This window comes from Mus caroli, chromosome 10, assembly GCF_900094665.2.
Source record: "Mus caroli chromosome 10, CAROLI_EIJ_v1.1, whole genome shotgun sequence".
Taxonomy (NCBI): domain Eukaryota; kingdom Metazoa; phylum Chordata; class Mammalia; order Rodentia; family Muridae; genus Mus; species Mus caroli.
The window spans coordinates 4,805,550-4,824,311 of NC_034579.1; the positions used below are offsets into that span (position 1 = coordinate 4,805,550).

The 18,762-nt window shown below is 45.4% G+C and overlaps 1 protein-coding gene across 1 annotated transcript in view; it reads right to left on the reverse strand.

The window, feature by feature from the left end:
* The window catches only part of Ust (uronyl 2-sulfotransferase), a 293,808-nt gene that overhangs the window by 43,178 nt on the left and 231,868 nt on the right, over window positions 1-18,762 (reverse strand). The window contains exons 6-7 of the mRNA XM_021174866.1: window positions 4,252-4,349; window positions 2,051-2,208 (exon numbers count right to left, since the gene is read on the reverse strand). Coding sequence (XP_021030525.1) covers window positions 2,051-2,208; window positions 4,252-4,349 — 256 coding nt within the window. The remainder of the gene's footprint in view (window positions 1-2,050; window positions 2,209-4,251; window positions 4,350-18,762) is intronic.

Below are 18,762 nucleotides of genomic sequence, written 5' to 3' on the forward strand. Positions count from 1 at the left end.
TTTTTTTTTTTTAATCACTTTGCTTTTGGAAAAGAGCTAGGGCACCCCAGATGCATTCTGAATACAGAATCGATGTACCACACCTTGTAACCTCATGGAGCCGCTGCACCAGGCTTCTGGAAGCTTTCCATCCTACTACACAGAATACCAGACGTCCCTGACTCCTCCTGAGGACTTTACCACATTGTTACTGCCAAAATCAAAGAGGAAAGAGTTTTAATTTACTGGTGGGAAGACGGTAGCTGTAGGTCAAAGAGCTAAGGGTGATCTTCACAGGTCTCTTCTACTTTAGTGAGTGTGCTTACAGATCGTGGGATCAAGGCCCACCTTGATCTCAATCTGTAAGCTTGATCCCACAATGGCGTCAGAGACGCCATCCATTTAGCTGAAGAAAATAGAAAGTTAATTCAAGCAGCAACTAGGTGCATGCTCCTTTGGATACACTTGTCATTGTAGGTTTATATGTGCTTAAAAACAGATGTTTTGTTTTTTTGTCTTTCGAGACAGGGTTGTAGTCTTGGCTGTCCCGGAACTCACTCTGTAGACCAGGCTCACCTTGAACTCAGAAATCCGCCTGCCTCTGCCTCCCAAGTGCTGGGATTAAAGGTGTGTGCCACCACTGCCCAGCTTAAAAAAAGATGTAAATGGCTTCATATCTTGCCATTTAACAGATGTCTGGATAAATATGTGTCACTAAGATTCAGTCAGCCCTTTATCCCCACCTCCTCTCTTTCTCCTGTCTTTCCTTCACTTACACAGAGAGGGTGGGGGAGGAAGAGGGAGGAGAGGAAGAGACAGAGGAAGGGTCCACACAAGAATGCCTAAAGTCTTCCTTTAAGACTCTAATGTAGGGTAAGCCCTCTCTAGGGCTGCACAAAGAGAGGGAGGCTCACAGTGTCTTACAGAGCAGTCATCAGACACAGCACCACGCTGACACCCTTCCCATTCAACAGACTCAGTAAACTCCTGCATGTGCCTGTTATCAGAAGGACAGAGGGAGCGCTAGTTCCAAAGCCCAGCCATTGAAGACTCATTATAGTTCTAGCTCTTCAAACCGATTTTCTGATAGGAAGGCTCTCAGCGGGGCTCACCTTTAGGTTTTCAGGCACATTCTTACATGCAGATAAATTAGATTTTCATTTCTGAATGAGAGCGGGGGAGAGCTGGGAGGCTTTTGAAGAACCTGTCAGCCCATCTACCCAAATGGCAGGGCCGCAGTGTAGCAGGAAGGGCAAAGACAGGCCCTGGGGACACAGATGTGGTTCCAAGTCCACCTGACTGTCTGCAGTCCTTGGGAGGGTCTCCTCTGTTGGCTATTTCCACCAGGCCATTTGCCCTCGTCCATTTTCCAGCATAACAGCACAAAGCCGCAAACCGATCGGGAAATAAGTATGCAAGACACGCTGTGCAGAGTAGATTAAGGCACAGAGGAAAGCGTGTGGCAAGAAAGCATCTTCCTCTCAAGCTAAATAATAATGAGAGGAAAATAAATGATGGATTTCTGAAAGTAATTATATTCACAATGACACCGTGGGCTGTCCTGTGATCGCTTTGCCGCTCGCTCTCTATTTCTCGTTCCTACTTGGGGAGCACTTGGTGTGTGAGAGCAAAATCTTAATTGCATTTTCGATTTGTTTCCCTATCTAATCTACTGCCGGGGTTTTACACGCCAGAGTGCGTTTGTCAATGGCGCTTGGGCCAGAGCTGCCCCATCTCAAACAGCTCTTGCCCTACCACTGTTTGCATCCAGGAGCTCCAGGTGTGCACACGCACTCCCCATCCTCTGTTCACCCTGGCACCATGCTGGTGGAGAATGTTGTGAACGTCTGTTTTTAGGGAACAGGACATAGCCATGGGAATGCTAACCATGGTGACTCTGTGTTTCACCTTAGAGTCTGGGGTTTGGAATTGAAAGCGCATGCCACTCCTCTGTTGTTGAAAGCCTGGGGGACACAAGATGTCACATTGTATTTTCATCTCCCAAGTCCTTGTCAAGACTGGAAAGCCTTACATGGGACCCTTCCAGGGAGAGGGCATCCAGTGGCATTACCTGGGTCCTTGTAGATGCTCAGCACACCCTTGAAGTAATGAGGTAAAAATCTTTCCAGTAAGAGCAGCACGTCTTCCAGCTCCTCCAGGATCCCCACGAGCAGGAAGTTTTCGTTCACGTTCAGCTTGGCCCTCTCCAGCGCCCACTCGCCGGGCTCCCTTGACAAGACAAGAAAGTTGCTTTACCTCAAAGACCTGTGATGTGTGCAGCAACAACCCGTGAGGCTAGTTCTAGAACTGTGCGGTCTTCCCTGGTTTCTCTAGATGATGTGTGTTTCACATGTGCACAGGGCCAGGGCCTTGAAATGAATATGCCTCTCTAAGTATTTGGTGAAAGACAAATACAGGCGCAGACACTTAGGGCCTGAGCAGATGGTTAGCATGGCTTTTTTAAAAAAAAATAATTAATTTAGTTTATGTATGTGAGTACACAGTCGCTGTCTTCAGACACACCAGAGAAGGGTATTGGATCCATTACAGCTGGTTGTGAGGCAGCATGTGGTTGCTGGGACTGGACTTGAACTCAGAACCTCTGGAAGAGCACTCAGTGTTTTCAACTGCTGAGCCATCTCTCCAGCCCCTAGAATAGTTTATTTATTTTTTATTTTTATTTTTTTAATAGAAAAATGAAGTAGAACAAACTTAATGAAGTTAGAGTCACTGGCAATACGTTTGCAGTGATCAAAACTAGTGTCCCATAGCACCTGCTAGTCATCTCATCATTTTAAAGCATTAACATTGTTGCTTTTGTTTGTTTGGTTACAGAAGGGAAAGAAGGGCATTTCTGTATAGGTGCAGTTTGGGGGAGTTTGGACCAGCCAAGGTGGCTTGCGACACCACCCACAGCAATCCTCTCCTGATGTCCAGGATCGGAGTAAAAGTTCGACCAAGTGAGATTATTGGTGGAGGGAATCTGAAGAGCTGGGGGGGGGGGGGGGACAGCCACGTGAGTACACTGTCCAAAGGAGACAGACAGAGTGAGACCCACTGTAAGGAATCACCACTCCTTGGAATCAGCACCTCCGTTGTAAGGAAAACGGAAGTGACTTAACCCTGGATCTTCTCAGCAGCAGACGGTTACTGATTATCAGTGTAAATACATGGGGAAAAGAAAGATCCAGGATGTTGATAATGTCTACAATTTACATCGTAAGTAGACTTTCATGCTTCAGTAAGCTAAGCAAAACAACAATCAAGATTAAAGAGAAATGAGAACATAAGCCAAAAAAAAAAGAAAAAAAGAAATCCGAGCCTGTGTCACAGTTTCGAGTCAGCTATGCCCCGATGCAGGAACACAAATGTTCTCTACTCTAGTCTGTGTTTTCCCAAAGGAAAACAAGGGTTAGTTCGGCCACATAGTGATTCATTGTTGCATCTTTTTCTGCCCCAGGTTGTAGATGTGTACTTAGAACAATACATCTGATTTCAGCTATGCTTACTCCAGTACCACCAACAGAACGCCTTAGGAATGCTTGTGCCTGCCCCGGGGTTTGCTGCTTCCGCAGTAGGTCACTGTGGAAGGAAGGCTCTGTGTTCAAGTCAGACCAGCTTGCTCATTAGAAAGTTCTCTCCTCTCTCTGTAGCAGTGGTTCTCAACCTTCCTAATGCTGTGACCCTTTAATACAGATCCTTATGCTGGGGTGGCCCCTGACCGTAAATTTATTTTTGTTGCTATTTTTATAACTGTAATTTCCTTACTGTTATGAATTATGTTTCCTGGTGGTCTTGGGAGACCCATATAAAATGGTCAGTTGACCCCCACAAGGGTCCTGGCCCATAAGTTGAGAATCATTGAGGTTTGTATCTCATTAGAGGTATCATCAACCCGAGTGTGTGTTTCCAGAGTGTTGGGCCTGATATAGCTGCCAGAGCAGAGATGGTTGTGGGTAACAATCACTGTGGAGGACCTGGCTGGCCACCTGACTCTGCTCTCCACTGTCTTGTAGGGTGAGAGGAACCACGGTGTTTTCAGTAGGCAAATGGATTTGGTGGGCGTTCCTGTTACACAGTGGTACATAACCATCTCTGTGGCATGTACCACAGAGCCTCACATCCCCTGTATGACCCTCAGGATAGCAAATGATATCCTTGAGGAGCTTTTTGCAATCATGAACTAAATCCCACAAGGGTGAGGGCTTCCTGGGGAGGGTTTGCAGAGTGCCCGTGTGGCAGCGAGCTTGCACGGTATGGCCGTATGCTTACCTACATCTGGGGTGCTGTCCACAGAAATATGGGATGATGTAAAAGAGCCTGGGGTTGGAACACTCAGGGTAGTTTTCCAGAATGCACTCATTGATGTCCTAGGAGAGAAGACACAGCAATGAAAAGCCTTGTGGTCTTAGCTCTGCTGAATGCCACAGAATTAAAAACAAAACAAAACAAAACAAACCCCCAAAAAACAAAAATCCTTTTTACTAGAAACTCTTAGGCAGACAGAGAATCCACAAGCTTCCTAAGAATAGGTTCCCTTTGCTTCTCAGTATCTGTGTACACTGGCCAGGTACATGGATAGCCTGGGCAGGTCAGGGCGTGCCTACTTGGTTAAATACCCTGTATCCTCATCTCCTGTAGGCTGAGACTTTTGGTTGGGTCATATGCATGCTAAGGAAATGTCTAACGCTTGTGTTTCACATTGGCTGGCTAGCTGCCAACCCACTGTCCATTAATGTCTATGGAATTAATCCAGTAAGTTTTGATTCTTAATGAATTTCGAGTTAATCACTTACCATTATAGCTAAGCCTATATAAGTGAGTTTCTTTATGTATGCATACATCCGATAAATAATTATGAAGTCTCTAAAGGTCTCATAAAGGGGTTCTAAATGTCAGAGAAGCTATACATTATCTAAGTAATATATGTGAGTAAGAAAATGACAGGGTTTGATAACATAAGCTGCCTACCACTTTCCAAGGCAGCAGTGTGGTTCCTAGTTTTCTCTTCCTTGTGGCTAGACATGGGTTCTGTTAGCACTGTAGGAGTTTGCAATACCCAGAGGTGGGATGAAAACTGAGAGGGTGGGGTTACATCAGCCCCCACCGGAGCAGAAGACAACAGAGGCAGGGAGTTGGCTACTTGGATGGGAATGGGAAACGGGGCTAGTATGCTATGGGGTTCAGAAGGCTACGTTTCTATAGAACTCCACAAATAACCCTGCGAGGTCAACCCCTGGGAAATCATAAATTTCTAGCTCAGAAAGTGCAGTTAACTAGGTTTCTTTTCTTAGACCAAGGCGCATCCTGAGGGATTGCAAGGGGTTCCATTCCAGCCCATTAGGCTGATGAATGGTGCTCATTACAGCCCTGCTAAGGAGATTCTTTGGAAAAAGTAAATAAGAGATGTCTCCAGCAGAAGGTCAAGGGCGGCACTCAGTGCCCACTGCTCAAGGATGCAGGCGGAGATGCTCAAAACGAAGACCTTCAGGAATCAGATCCTGACCAGTTTTGTGGTTCAACTGAGGACCAACTTAACCCCCAGGGAATCAGAATCTCAGTGCAGGGTCTTGTTCTGAAGGGGCCCCATAGTTTCTGGGGACAAGAGAGTCTGCCTGTAAGTAGTGACTTTTAGATTTGTTGGATGACTTTATTAAGAGCATCTCTTTGCAATGAACTTCCTTTAGCACATACATATTGTAAAATGATCTCACAATTTTATCCCTTTTTCCCATTCCTTTAACTTTTATCTTATTTTCCACGCATGACTGCTCTGCCTGCACATATGCTTGTGTGCCACTTGCATGCCTGGAGCCCACAGAGGCTAAGGGGAACTTGGATTCCCTGCCTAGAACTGGAACTGCAGTTGGTTGTGAGCTGCTGTGTGGATGCTGGAAATGAACCCAGGTTCTCTGGTATAGCAGCCAATGCTCTTGACCCCTGTGACAGTTCTCCTAATGTTCCTTTTAATTTCAACGATTTAAGTAGAAATGGCTTACTCTTATTTCATCAGGGTTTTTTTTTTCTCAGTGTGTAAATCTTGAGTTTCGTTGGGATTTCCATATATGTATGGCATGTACCTCAATCCTGTCTGTACCCACTTCTCGCCACTTTTACTTCCTTCTCAGGGACTCCCTTTTGCTTCTCTCTCCCAACATTCACATACATTTGCATGTATTAAATCTAGATTAATTAGGTCTGCCTATGGAGGAAAGCTATGCTTTCTTTGGCCTTTCTTCCCCTGCTACACTGTCTTGTGTCTGTGTCCATTTAGAATCCACAAGCTCTTCTATCTTCAGATCCTATACACACACTAAGCTACATGGGGCGGTGCTAATTTTAGTTTTCTGAGGAACTCCATCCACGCTGCCTTCTGCGGTGGCTGCACCAGTGTGCATGCCCATCAGCAGTGTGTAGACTTCCTCTTTCCCCACACTCTAGCAGGCATCTGTTCTCCTTATGGCAACCATTTTCACTAAGGTGAGGGTTGGGGGGGGCTAAGGGTTGTTCCTTTTTTCTTTGCATGTAGATGATAAATGCCTATGAGTGCATTTTATAAAAAGCATTAAAACTTACACCCAAACTTCCTTTTAAAAAAGGTTTACTTTATGTGTGAGTGTTCTATCTGCATGTACACCTAAATGCCAGAAGGAAGAATTAGATCCCATTATAGGCGGTTGTGAGCCACCATAGAGTTTCTGGGTGTTGAACACAGGACCTCTGGAAGAGCAGCCAGTGCTCTCACTCAACCACTGAGCCATCTCTCCAGCCCCCTACATTTTCTTTAATTTAGAGTGGGAAGATCTAAGATACAGTCAAGCTGACTTGACTTCGCCCTCTGGACCTTGATTTCTATGCTCCTTGTAAAATCCTCTACTGCCTAAGGCTGGCACTCTTTTACAATGAAAGTCTTAGGCACAGGACTTAACGCCACTAACATTTCACAGCATTAGGGAAATAGCAAATACTTCAGCGAGTGCACTGAGGATGACTGGCGATCCTTTCTACATGCAAAGCGATAAGAACCTAACGTACCTGGAGTTTATCCTAAACAAATTGTATAAGCATTTAGTTTAGAAGTCCAACCAATTCCCCCCAAAATGGCTTATATATTGTTGTTGCTTATAGTTTTGGTAGTTAGAAGGAAATCTCAGGTCTTCAGTAGCTGTGTATCCTTAACAAAATGACGATGCCCCTGAGACCCAGTTTCCTCATTTGTAGGACATGGTGGACCGATGTGCCTGGTGCCCTAAACCAGGTTCTGTATGGAAGAGTGTGGGGAGCGGGTGTGGCGGCAGTCCCAAAGGCTCCAGGGACTGCAGCTAAGTCGAATGACTTGCACCTGACTTCCTCATATAAACCACAAACATCTTGAGAGCTGAGCAGGTGTACCAGGATACCGGTAAATCCATTCTGATGGAGATATGCCCCTGCTGCCCTGATTAGCTGAAGCTGCGTGCCTGGTGAGGTGGCGTGGCCTGCTGTGCGTGGATGAGAACTGAGAGTATTTAAGAGTGAGAGGCCCAGGGCTCGGGGGGAGATATAAACAAGAAGAAACAGGACTGAATAAACTGCTGTTAGAAGGACTGGTGGTCGTGTTGTTCTTGCTGGTCGAGAGCGGACGTGACAGAAGAGAACTAGAAAAGACAGCCATTCTTTGATTCAAAAATTATGTGTAAATTAGTGCCCTTGTTCAGTGTTTTCTGTCAATACATTTCTACCTCTCATAGAAGACTGTTTCAGGGAAGTGCTGATGTTAGCAGACCTCACTGCAGCTCCTGAAGGCTCCTGAAGTAGTGGGTCCTGGGCAAATACTTATGTCTCACAGGCTCAAGTTTCTCATCTGTAAAATGGGAACAGCATTTGCCTCATGCACCCCCCGACACACTCAAGTAAGATTAGAAGGTCTGTATGCCCTTTATTTTATGTATCATTCAGTGCTGGGATTCAGACAGACAACAGGCTTAGGAGCATACCAAAGCTGACCTGGCCTCCAGGTTCTCCCAGCATCCCTCAGTCCCTATTGGTTGCAAGGCCCTCTGCCCTGAACTTTCCACCCAAGGATATGGTCCCCAGAAGGTCTTCCTATATAACACTGTCTTTCTATATAACAAGAAAGTCTCTTCTTTATCCTCTCTCTCTCTCTCTCTCTCTCTCTCTCTCTCTCTCTCTCTCTCTCTCTCTCTCTCTCTCTCTCTTCCTTGTTTCCTCTATCTCCCTCCCCATGGTGACTTTCCTGACCTCATTTGTTGGGACCAGAGAACCAACCCTAAAAGCAGCTTCCCAATAAACCTGCCTTATTCTGTATTCTAATGTTGCTTGAATTGACTCATTTCACCTGTAGAGAAATAACTTATCATAGGTCTCACATTTGCCAGCTCACTATGCTTTCATTCATTTGGATTCCTTTTTCCTTCAGTGTTATGTATAGGTTATGCACAGTTTTAAAACAATGACTGATGCCAACTCTGAGAAAACAGGAAGAAAAATATGGAAATATAAAAATGTATGATTTGTGTTTTGTTAAAAACGCAGTTGGTTGGAAACAAACTAATAACATTGAGCTAAAGCAGGCAAAATCCCCCACCCCTCCTCCATCCCTGCAGAGCTATTGACTTTCATCTCAGCTTCCTTCCTACATGAAAGCCCAAGACAATGTAGATTTTAAACAAAACAAAAAAGCCAAAAAATTTTTCCAATATAGATTTAAGAGAGATTGGGAGCAGATATTCCCACTCTAAAATTACAGACGTTACAGTAAAGGGCAGGCAGAAGGGCGATTTCTTGTGCGGGCTTTAACAGCGATGTTAGAAATGGGAAAGGGAGGAATACAGGAGCCCAGTCACCAGGCATTAAAGCATCCTGGACCCACAGGTGGGCAGTGGCAGCCAGAGTACACATTTGATGGGCTAGTCAATTTACATAAGTGGAATGGATGTGACCTAAGTTTTATTGCAAACACTGCCTCATAAGCCTTTTATTTCAAATTAAAAAAAAAAATGACCCAGACTGGAGGAATCAACCGAGACTTCAGAAAAGTTTCATGGACTTCAAGGGTGGGTGGCCAGATACCCTCATTTCCCGCTCCACGCTCCGGTCCTGCCATAATCACATCACCAGTGACACATTACTTCCAGAGGGGGTAGAAAGTGTCCTTTGGAGCTGGTCTGCACACAGCTCTTCAGAAAGTATCACCACTAGGAAGTATCTCTTTGTTCTTCTGCAAGTGCCCACAGAGCAGTGCCTGCTAACACCTGTGGTAACTACTTTGGTGTCCCTGTGGTCCTTTGCACCACCTCTGAGACCATGGCTATATGATGGGATGCAGAGAAAGACTGTTCTGGGTAGAAAGGGCATCACTCTGCTTTTGCTAGGACCAATATTGCTATTTGCTGGGGGCACTGGTTCAGCGCAGCTCTGAAATCCTAGTTTGCTCTGGTTGCTCCAATAAACAGTTTGACTAACAGCAACTTGGAAGAAAAGGGTTCACTGGATTCCAACCCTATATCAGAGTTGTCACTGAGAGGAGTCAGGGCCAGGATGTAAGCCTGCTCCAGGCTAAGGTCAACCCAATTCTAAATGCACGCAGGGTTGGAGCTTCTTGGACCCACTCAATCCACTCGCTGCCCACTTTTCTGTCATTGTAACAAAGTACCCAAGAGAAACAGTTAACAGAAAGAAATGTTTAGTTTGGTTCAGGGACACTCTGAGGTTTCAGTCCACTGCAAGACCCAATTAAATGTTGTCCCCCATACATGTTGCCTTGGTCATGGTGTCTCTTCACAGAAGCACAACCCTAACTAAGACAAATACATTTTGATTCAAATTGTACTGCAACATTTTTACATGTGAAAATGTCTATAAATATTATTAAATGTGGGTTTTTTTTTTTTTTTTTTTTTTTTTTTGAACATACATTCTGGCCTTGGTGGGAAATCTTTTTCTCTCATGCCTATGGTAAACCAACAGGAAAATCTCCTCTCACTAAATCACTCAGTTCATCAGCCGCACAGCACGGCTGCCTCACCAGCAGGAACCCAGCTGCAGCCACCGTCCGTCCGTATCTCAGAGAGGCGAGGAAGCATGCAGAGGCAGATGTTCCAGATAAGGCAACAGGGGAAAGAAAGCAGTGTAGAGAGACTCAGTGAATGACTCTGGGCTCTTGCTGCTTGTTTCAGAAAGGTATGTGAAATTCAAACCCGCAAGAAACAGTGAGGAGCAGCTACATTCCGGGCCTGTCATACACTCTCTTAGCGCAGCCCCAGTCAAGAAAGACCCTCCTTGTGCCAAGCATAAGTGAAATCTATGAGGGTGACCTAGCCACTCTCTTAAATGTCTAGGGAATCCTGGTTGCACCTGGGGTCAGTTGTCATTTGGGATAAAATTCCTGCCGGGAGGAGTGAGTCTTCCTCTGGAGGCTGCAAGATCAAAAGTAGCTGTCAGGTAATATTCGGAAAGACCACTCCAGACAGAAGACAAGCGATGAGCCTGGTATGAACAAGAGAGATGCTGAGATCTCCCCAGCTATGGAACATGGGACGGTGAAAGCCAAGCAGAGGGTCTGTCTTGTATTTGTGGCACAGGATGAGAGCAAAACATCTCGTTGTGACTGGATGATGGACAGAGGCCCTGCCCACTGTTGTCAGTTGGTCTCTTGGATCAACGTCAGCACCTACTTGAGGTGAATGTCCTAACTATGATAACCATCTTGTTGAGCAGGGACAGAGCCTCACGCTGTGTAACCAGAATTACTGCTCTCTGCTCTAACATCCATGATTGTCTTAGGTAGGATTTTACTGCTGTGAACAGACACCATGACCAAGGCAACTCTTATAAAGGACAACATTTAACTGGGGCTGGCTTACAGGTTCAGAGGTTCAGTCCATTATCATCAAGGTGGGAGTCTGCATCTAGGCAGGCATGGAGCTGGAGGAGCTGAGAGTTCTACCTCTTCATCTGGAGGTTGATAGTGGAAGACTGGCTTCCAGGCAGCTAGGATGAGGGTCTTAAGCCCACGCCTGCAGTGACACACCTATTCCAACAAGGCCGCACCTCCCAGTAGTGCCACTCCCTGGGCTACGCATATACAAACCATCACAGTGATGGAGTGGATCTTGCAGTCACCTTCCCCTGTACCACTGAGGGGATTCACACTCCCAAGGCATGTAAAGAGCCTATGCTCTTCTCTGCTTCCTCTCCTGACTTCCACCTACAGAAATGGACTCTTGGGTGGGAATGGCCTCATAAATTAATGCGTGCATACTAAGAGATCTGACTCAGTGTGACTCCAGGATATGCACTCATTGACTCAACAACGTGACAATGATGTGGGGAAGGAAAGGAGGGAAAGCAGAGGAGAAGCAAACCTTCACTGAACACCTAGCACCGCAGTCATAAACGCGTGTGGCATGAATGAGATGCATTCTGGGAACTTTACATTTTTTTTTTTTAAATCTTGTTGAATGGATGAAGTTCGGGGAATCTGGCAGTAAATTCGATTGCTTCTGGAATGTATAGCCAGAGCCACTGAACTCTTTCCAATTCTATGGCTAAAACTGGGCCTGAGAATGAGAGACCTAAGACCACTAAAACAAGTCAAGTATACAGACGGGCCAGTGTGGCTGTGGAGTGTGCAGAACACCAGGATCCTTGCCCTCCTCGAGATGAGTTATCTTTTCCTCAGATCTATCGATTGGGCCTTGCGTAACACCTTACCTGATGTAAAGATTCAAAGTCTGAAAATCTCCAACAAGCCAAGCTCATGTTCATTTTGTCATTCATGTGACCTATCTCTGCATCCCATTTCTGCCCAGTGTTTGGTGCAATATGATCCTATTTTACAGCTGTGACTCAGTTTGTGTCTTAGAAATCTTCCTTGTAGCCCTGGCTCCTCTGGATCCCTGGCTGTCAACCTGTGCATTGTGACCATGTTCATAGGGGTCAGATATCTACATCACGTATGCATCCCGATTCCTAACAGTGGCAAATTACAGTTATGAGGCAGAAACAACAAAACTTTTAGGGTTGAGGTCACTTCAACATAAGGAACTGCACTAAAGGGTTGCAGCGTTAGGAAGGTTGGAACCACTGCTGTAGATTCTAGAAGAGGGTTCTTTGCTTTTGTCAGCTTCTCCTCCCTGTCTTACAGGTTAGGAACCAATTCTTGTCCTTGCATTTCATGTCCATTGTCAGGCTTGGTTAATAGCATAAGCTCTTGAAATGGCCACCTCCTGGATTCTGGGCATTTGCTGGGCACCACTGACCTCACACTGTGCATTTATACCCTAACTTGCCAACTGCTAACTATGCCTGCTGCAGTGTGGACATCAGGCTCTTGGGTTCCCTCCCAGGACTACCCCACTGCACCTGTGGGAGTGGGAGATTGTAGGGCTGAAGAAGGTACCATCTCATTAACGTGAGTTGTGACTCCTCATTCCTAGAGTTTCAGTGTGCCTCGCAGAAAAGAGAACAGCACCACCACCCATAACTACAGGGTTATCTTCCTTTTCCTTCCTAGGTGGGGTGCAGGCTATGGAGGATTCTGTTATTCCCACCGAACCTCTCATGAAAGAGGTGTCGCCTAGCCTAAGTTAACAGAGTGAAGAGCAGTTTTCTTCCACGTACAGCAGCACCCCTAGAATCCCAAGAACCGCGTAAAAAGCTGGGAGTGGTGGTAGATGCTCTCAGGGCTGGAAGGCAGGGACAAAGGGGTCCTGGGTGTTTGATGGCCAGCTAGTTTAGCCTAACACACCCATACACACACACACCCCATGGCGTCTTTTATTGAAAAAGAATTTAAGGCCCAGTGAGATGGTTTAATATGTAAGGTCATGTGTGCCTGGCTGACAATTTGAGTTTAATTCCTTAGAACCCATGAAAGGTAGAAAGAATCAACTCCAGAGGTTACCATCTGATCTCCACATGTACACCTCACACCCTATACCTATCTCTCTCTCTTTCTCTCCCTCCCTCTCTCCCTCCCTCCCTCCCTCTCTTCCCTCATATACAGTCACATACCAGATCACACACACAAACAATAATAATTTTGGTCTATAAGGTCACTACTGCATATTTCCAGTGAAGCATATTAATTCTTTGCTTATTTCAGTTGTCATTATCCACCGTGAATGAATAGAGGCCCCTTGAGTCTATAAAAAGCTGGAGACCCCAATCTGGCCTTAAGAGGGGCACACAGCTGAAAGGTGGGTGCTCAGCTGGCTTCTCTAACCGAGCTCTCAAAATCTTCAGGAATGCTACCTGCCAGATCCCAGTGCTGTTTCAGGCTCCAGGGTAGGAAGGGCGACCAGGTATGCCGACTCTTGCCAGCCAATGTAGTTATTTTATTAGGCAAATCAGTGTCTACAGATTCCAGTCTAAACCCACTGGTCCCGACCCAGTTTTGTACAAACGTTTTCAAAGGTAAAGTGGAATGCATTAGCAGCCACTAAATCTCATAATTATAGTGATTTTGGCTGATAATCCCTTTCCTTCTGCATCTGTCTCAAACATTAACACAAAGAATATCTTTTAACAGAGGTCAGCCCTGGTGGGAGTTACTTATAAAACCATTAGATACTCTGTACCAAGTGGGATGCTGAAGGCCCTTCCTCAGACAAGAAATGTCTTGGCAAAAACATGCAGGGCGTACATTTTACAGAATCATAAAATGGAAGGACTGAATTTAGGAGCTGGTTGAAAGAATGCTGAGCAAAAAGAGTTGTAAGCTGGCCCTGCTGGCCAAGGCCTGTATTCTCAGCTATGTTGAAGGGTGAGGTAGGTCCCAAAGCTTACCTGGGCTCTAGAGCAAGTTCAAGGTCAGCCTGAGTAACTTACTGAGACCTTGTCTCAAAATACAAGGTGGGAAGAGGGTTGGGATATGGCCCAGCACTGGAGTACTTGTCTAGCTTGTGAGGCCTCAGTACTAATACTGACTTTCTGTAGGCTGAAGAATGTGTAGTCTGTGGTCCATTTTAAGTGGGACAGTCTCTGTCTCCTGATTCTGCTTCTCTTTCTCCTATTTCTCTCCCTCTTCTGTCCTTCCTTAGTAGGAAGTTTCATGGTGACCACCTTCTGGGTCCCTGGGTCCTTCGTCCAGAACCAGGCCTTATTAGTGCTTCTCAGCCTACGAATGGGAGCAAGGAGCAGAACGCGCACCTATCCCGAAGCAGCAAACCCTTCCGCTCCTCGCTGCAAGTCTGGGGCATTGTTCTTCATCTCCTGAGGCCTCAGTTTCCAAAGCCTGCAGCTGCAGGCAGCCTGTGTTGCTTTGTTTCTCCAGAGGCCAGAAGTGCAGGTTCCCACGGGGCCCGGGCTGGCATCAGCGCCTCTAGCCTTTACCCATAAATGTATTCCTGGCCGCCACAGTCTGGCTCTTCCACGGAGTGGAATGGCTTCACTACCGCTCACCGTGCTGCTATCACCACACCTGGAGGCAAGCTTGCTTTTTCTTCCTTTGGCCTTCTTCTCTGACATGCTATGTATTTCTGTGGCACGTTTGGGAGCTAAGGGAGTGAAAAGTCACCATACCACAGGCAGTGTGCGTGGGCTGTCCCTGCTACCTGTTCCAGTGAGGTCTGTTGAGGGAGCCTTGATCAGTAGGGGCACAGGTGACCCCAGGTCTACAGAGCAAAACCTTTTCGAAATATGTCAGGTCTACGCCAAAGCCTCATGCACACTGACTGAAATGGAGTGATTTTGCCCTTCATATATCAGAAAGTTTAAGCTAGACACCAGTGTGATTCTGGCCATTCTTTTTACAGGTGCCGTGGACACTCATGCCACAGGAATGATCGCTGAGCATCAAGTCCCTTCTACCGTGTAGTAAAGAGCTTCAATCACCTGAAGCACTCCAGGGATACAAAAATTTTATCAAGTCTGCTCTCAGTAGTCCATTACATAGTCTAAATTTCTAGACAGACGCCTCTCTGTGTGAATAATACACACCCAGGGCCAGACATGCACTTTATCGAAGTTTTCTTTGGAGATGATGACATTTTTATTTGAATGGAGCCACACTTAGGAAATCACTGTGGGGATCTGGATGCCTGATAAAAGCTTTCAGATGATGGTACCAATTTTCAATAAACATCATAAAAATTTCAGGAGCAAAGTAAAGTCCAGAATACAACTACAATGCACTTTAAAGCCAAAAAAGACATAACTTACTTTGATGGCAGTGCAGGTGAAGGTGTGTTTTTGGTAGGATTTAAATGACTGAAATGCCATGTGCTCATCTAGAACCCGTCCTCCACTGAAAGAGGCAAATTTCAGATGTGGGCTCCATGTGGGGGAATAATGGCGGATATTATGCACCTTGGTTGTCTGGGATTCTAGTCCAGAGAAGCCCAGAAAGAGCTGAATGACTGAATCTCTGCCACCAGCAGTTTTGTGACCTTCACTAGTGCCCCCAAGGCATGTGCAACCCCTGGGCTCCAGCAAAGGGCTGGTGGCTGCTTCTGTCTGTAGAGGGTAGTAGTGATTGTGCTTGGTAACACACAGTCTGCAGGGCTAGTTGTCTAATACTGAGTCATACTTTCATGCTGATAAAACCTTTAAGATAAACAGGGGTCACACTAATAGAGTCCTGTTTCCCCACCTCTTTATGTGGTCACATAGAAAATGGCCAAAGGGGTCACAGAATAATTAATTTCCTAAATGGACTGCCCCCAGATCCCATGGACTCTACCACTGGATGGAGAACTTTCCATTAAAAAACAAAACAGGGCTGGTGAGATGGCTCAGTGGGTAAGAGCACCCGACTGCTCTTTCGAAGGTCCAGCAACCACATGGTGGCTCACAACCATCCGTAACGAGATCTGGCTCCCTCTTCTGGAGTGTCTGAAGACAGCTACAGTGTACTTAAATATAATAAATAAATCTTAAGAAAAAAAAAACAAAAAAACAAAACAACAACAACCACAAACACAGTGGGAATACATTTTAAGGGGCTGGGTGGTAAGGGGCTGGATGGCTCAGTGGTAAAGGGTTTACTATATAAGCTCAAGGACCTGGGTTTCCATCCCTAGCGCTCTCGTAAAAAGCTATGGTGCATGTCTATAACTCCAGCACTGGTTGGGAGTAGGCAGATCTCAGAGGCTCACTGTCTATCCAGTCCAGTGAAAACAGCTCCAGACTCGGTGAGAGATTCTGTCTCAAAAAATAAGGAAGAAGAGTGATAGAAGACACCTCACACACACACACACACACACACACAAACACACCACAGATGTGCACAACGCACACTGGACAAGAAGCAGCACACTTTAACTGTTGACACAAACACACACTTTCTCTCTCAAACCAGAGGGCAAAGGTGCTTGCAGACTTTAGCGCAGAGATCCAAAGGACAACGGCAGTCCAATTACAAAGTGCAAAGAAACACATCTCTGGCCTCCCATCCTTTCCCTGGTTAAGAGACGTGGGTTCCCACGGTAGGGCAAGCCTCAGCACAGGGCAGTGCTTCCTGGAGAGCGCACTGAGCAGAACAAGCAAGCTCGAACCAATTTACTCTCCCAGCAGGAAGTTTACTGAGTGTAAGAATGGCTGGAATTTCTGGGGACTCAAGTGTGTTCTTGAATACCATAAAAGTTATTTATGGCCCCTTTGGGTCCCACAAGTTTCCGAAAGCCACAGACACTATCTTAGCATCATAGAATGTTGATGATGTTGTCTTTCCAGCTGAAGAAGTCCACATTTCTTTACCCAATAGTCTGATAGTTTGGGGCTGAAGATCCAAAACAAACCACAAAAGTCACACTTTCAACTTCTGGTTATCTAGACTATAAACAGCATGTTTGTGGATATTTTTAAGGCCACAGTTGAGACTCAGAAGGCCTTTAGAGACCTAGGATGAGCTAAATGAACAAGTGTTGAAAGCAAATATAATCATTGCTTTGAATTAACAGGAACTTTCCATTTTCTTAGCATCATGGATAACTAAGATTTGTCTGCAATGGAACTTCACCAACATAGTCTGTGACCATTGAAGATTTTTCCATAGTGTATAGTAAAAAGCAAATAAAAATTCCCAGGGGGAAAATACTGAGTAGAGTCACCCTTACATATAATTATTGCAATCCATCCCTGGTTTGCTTGCTCATTCATTAACTGCTTACCTGTTCTTGTCTCCTCTTCTCCCTCCCCCTCGTGCTCCCCCTCCCCCTCCCCCTCATCCTCCTTTCTTCTTTGTCTCCTTCTTTTCTCTGTACCAGAGATCTAAAGCAGAGACGTGTGTGTTGCCAGGCAAGCATTTCCTGTGGCCTCAGCCACTGTCTTTCTTCTTAAGCTTCCTTAAACTTTCTTGGGCTGTTTCTCCGTTGGAGGAGACATTGGTGAAGCATTAGTCTTTCACCTTTACAGTTTCCTGTCCCAAGTCTGCCTAAGCAGTGGTCCTCAACCCTTTAATACAGTCTCTCATGTTGGGGTGACCCCAACCATAAATTTATTTCATTGCTACTTCATAACTGCAATTTTGCTACTGTTATGAACTATAATGTAAATATCTGATATGCACAATATCTGAGGTGATGCACAAGTTGAAAACCAGTGACTTAGAGACTTTGTTTCTGACCCCATCACTAGCCCTACTCCCTTGGTTGTCTCTGCTCTAGGATGAACCAGGGCTGGATTTGATGTGAGGGGGATGTCTTGTTGTATGGGATTTTTAGCTTAGACTCACTGGATGCTCTCTCATGGTTTTATCCTATGCAACAACTTTTAAAGGTCACAGACATTTACAGTGCTTCATTTGGACCATTCAAAAAAAAAAAAAAACCCTAAGATTTAAAATTGTCTTCCTAAAACAGCATAGCTTAAACTTCCATTTCAGAGTTGGACATTATACTACCCCAACCATCAAAACAATGTTTCTGTGATAGCACTCCCTCAGTAGCTTAAATGCCTAGAGGAATTTCTACACTTGGCACTCAACTCAACCACAGTGGGTGGTCCTGAGAATGTGGCCTCCTGAACTCTGGAAGAACCCTGACAACTTTGACGAGGTCAGACACCATATTTGTGACAGTACCAAGCCAATTTCTGTCTCTTGATGAGGGTCAGTAGCCACATAGCTGGTCCACAGGCATAAGGCAGCAGAGACCTAGTTACTAGCTGTGGTATTCTTTATAACACTACCAATCATAATGATATTCCAGTTTCTCTTGAGAATGCTCTTGGTGGAACAATTAAAAAAATCATTCACTGTTCTATATGCCATGCCAAGAGTGCTCATGTTTTGCATGTTCTGAGATGAGGCAGGGAAAGCCTGCAGAAGCCCTGCTGTTGCTCCTCTTAGCAGTTTGGCATAGTCTAAGAACAACTTGCTTCATAGATCAAGGTGCTTAAGTGTTTCGGGGGGAAAAGGAGGAAAAAGAAATGCAATATACCAAATCACACCCCCCATCATAAAATTTTATGATAAGGAATATACGTTCCGTCCTAATGTACTGAATAATAACATTCCTCAGTGCCTTTCCTATCTGCCATGATTGCTACATAAGTGACACTCTGAGATCTCCAGTCACAGGGACACTGCAGGCACATGTGCTGCTGCTGCTGCTGCTGCGGCTGCGGTGGCTTGCTATCTACATTCAAAACTTTAGAAGACTCCAAAAGTCTAATGAATTGGGGCTGGGGAGATGGCTCAGTGGTTAAAAGAGAACCAGCTTTTCCAGAGAACCCAGGTTCACTTCAACAGCTCACAACTATCTGTAACTCAGGTTCAGGTGATCCAACACCCTCACACAAATATATATATATATATATATATATATATATATATATATA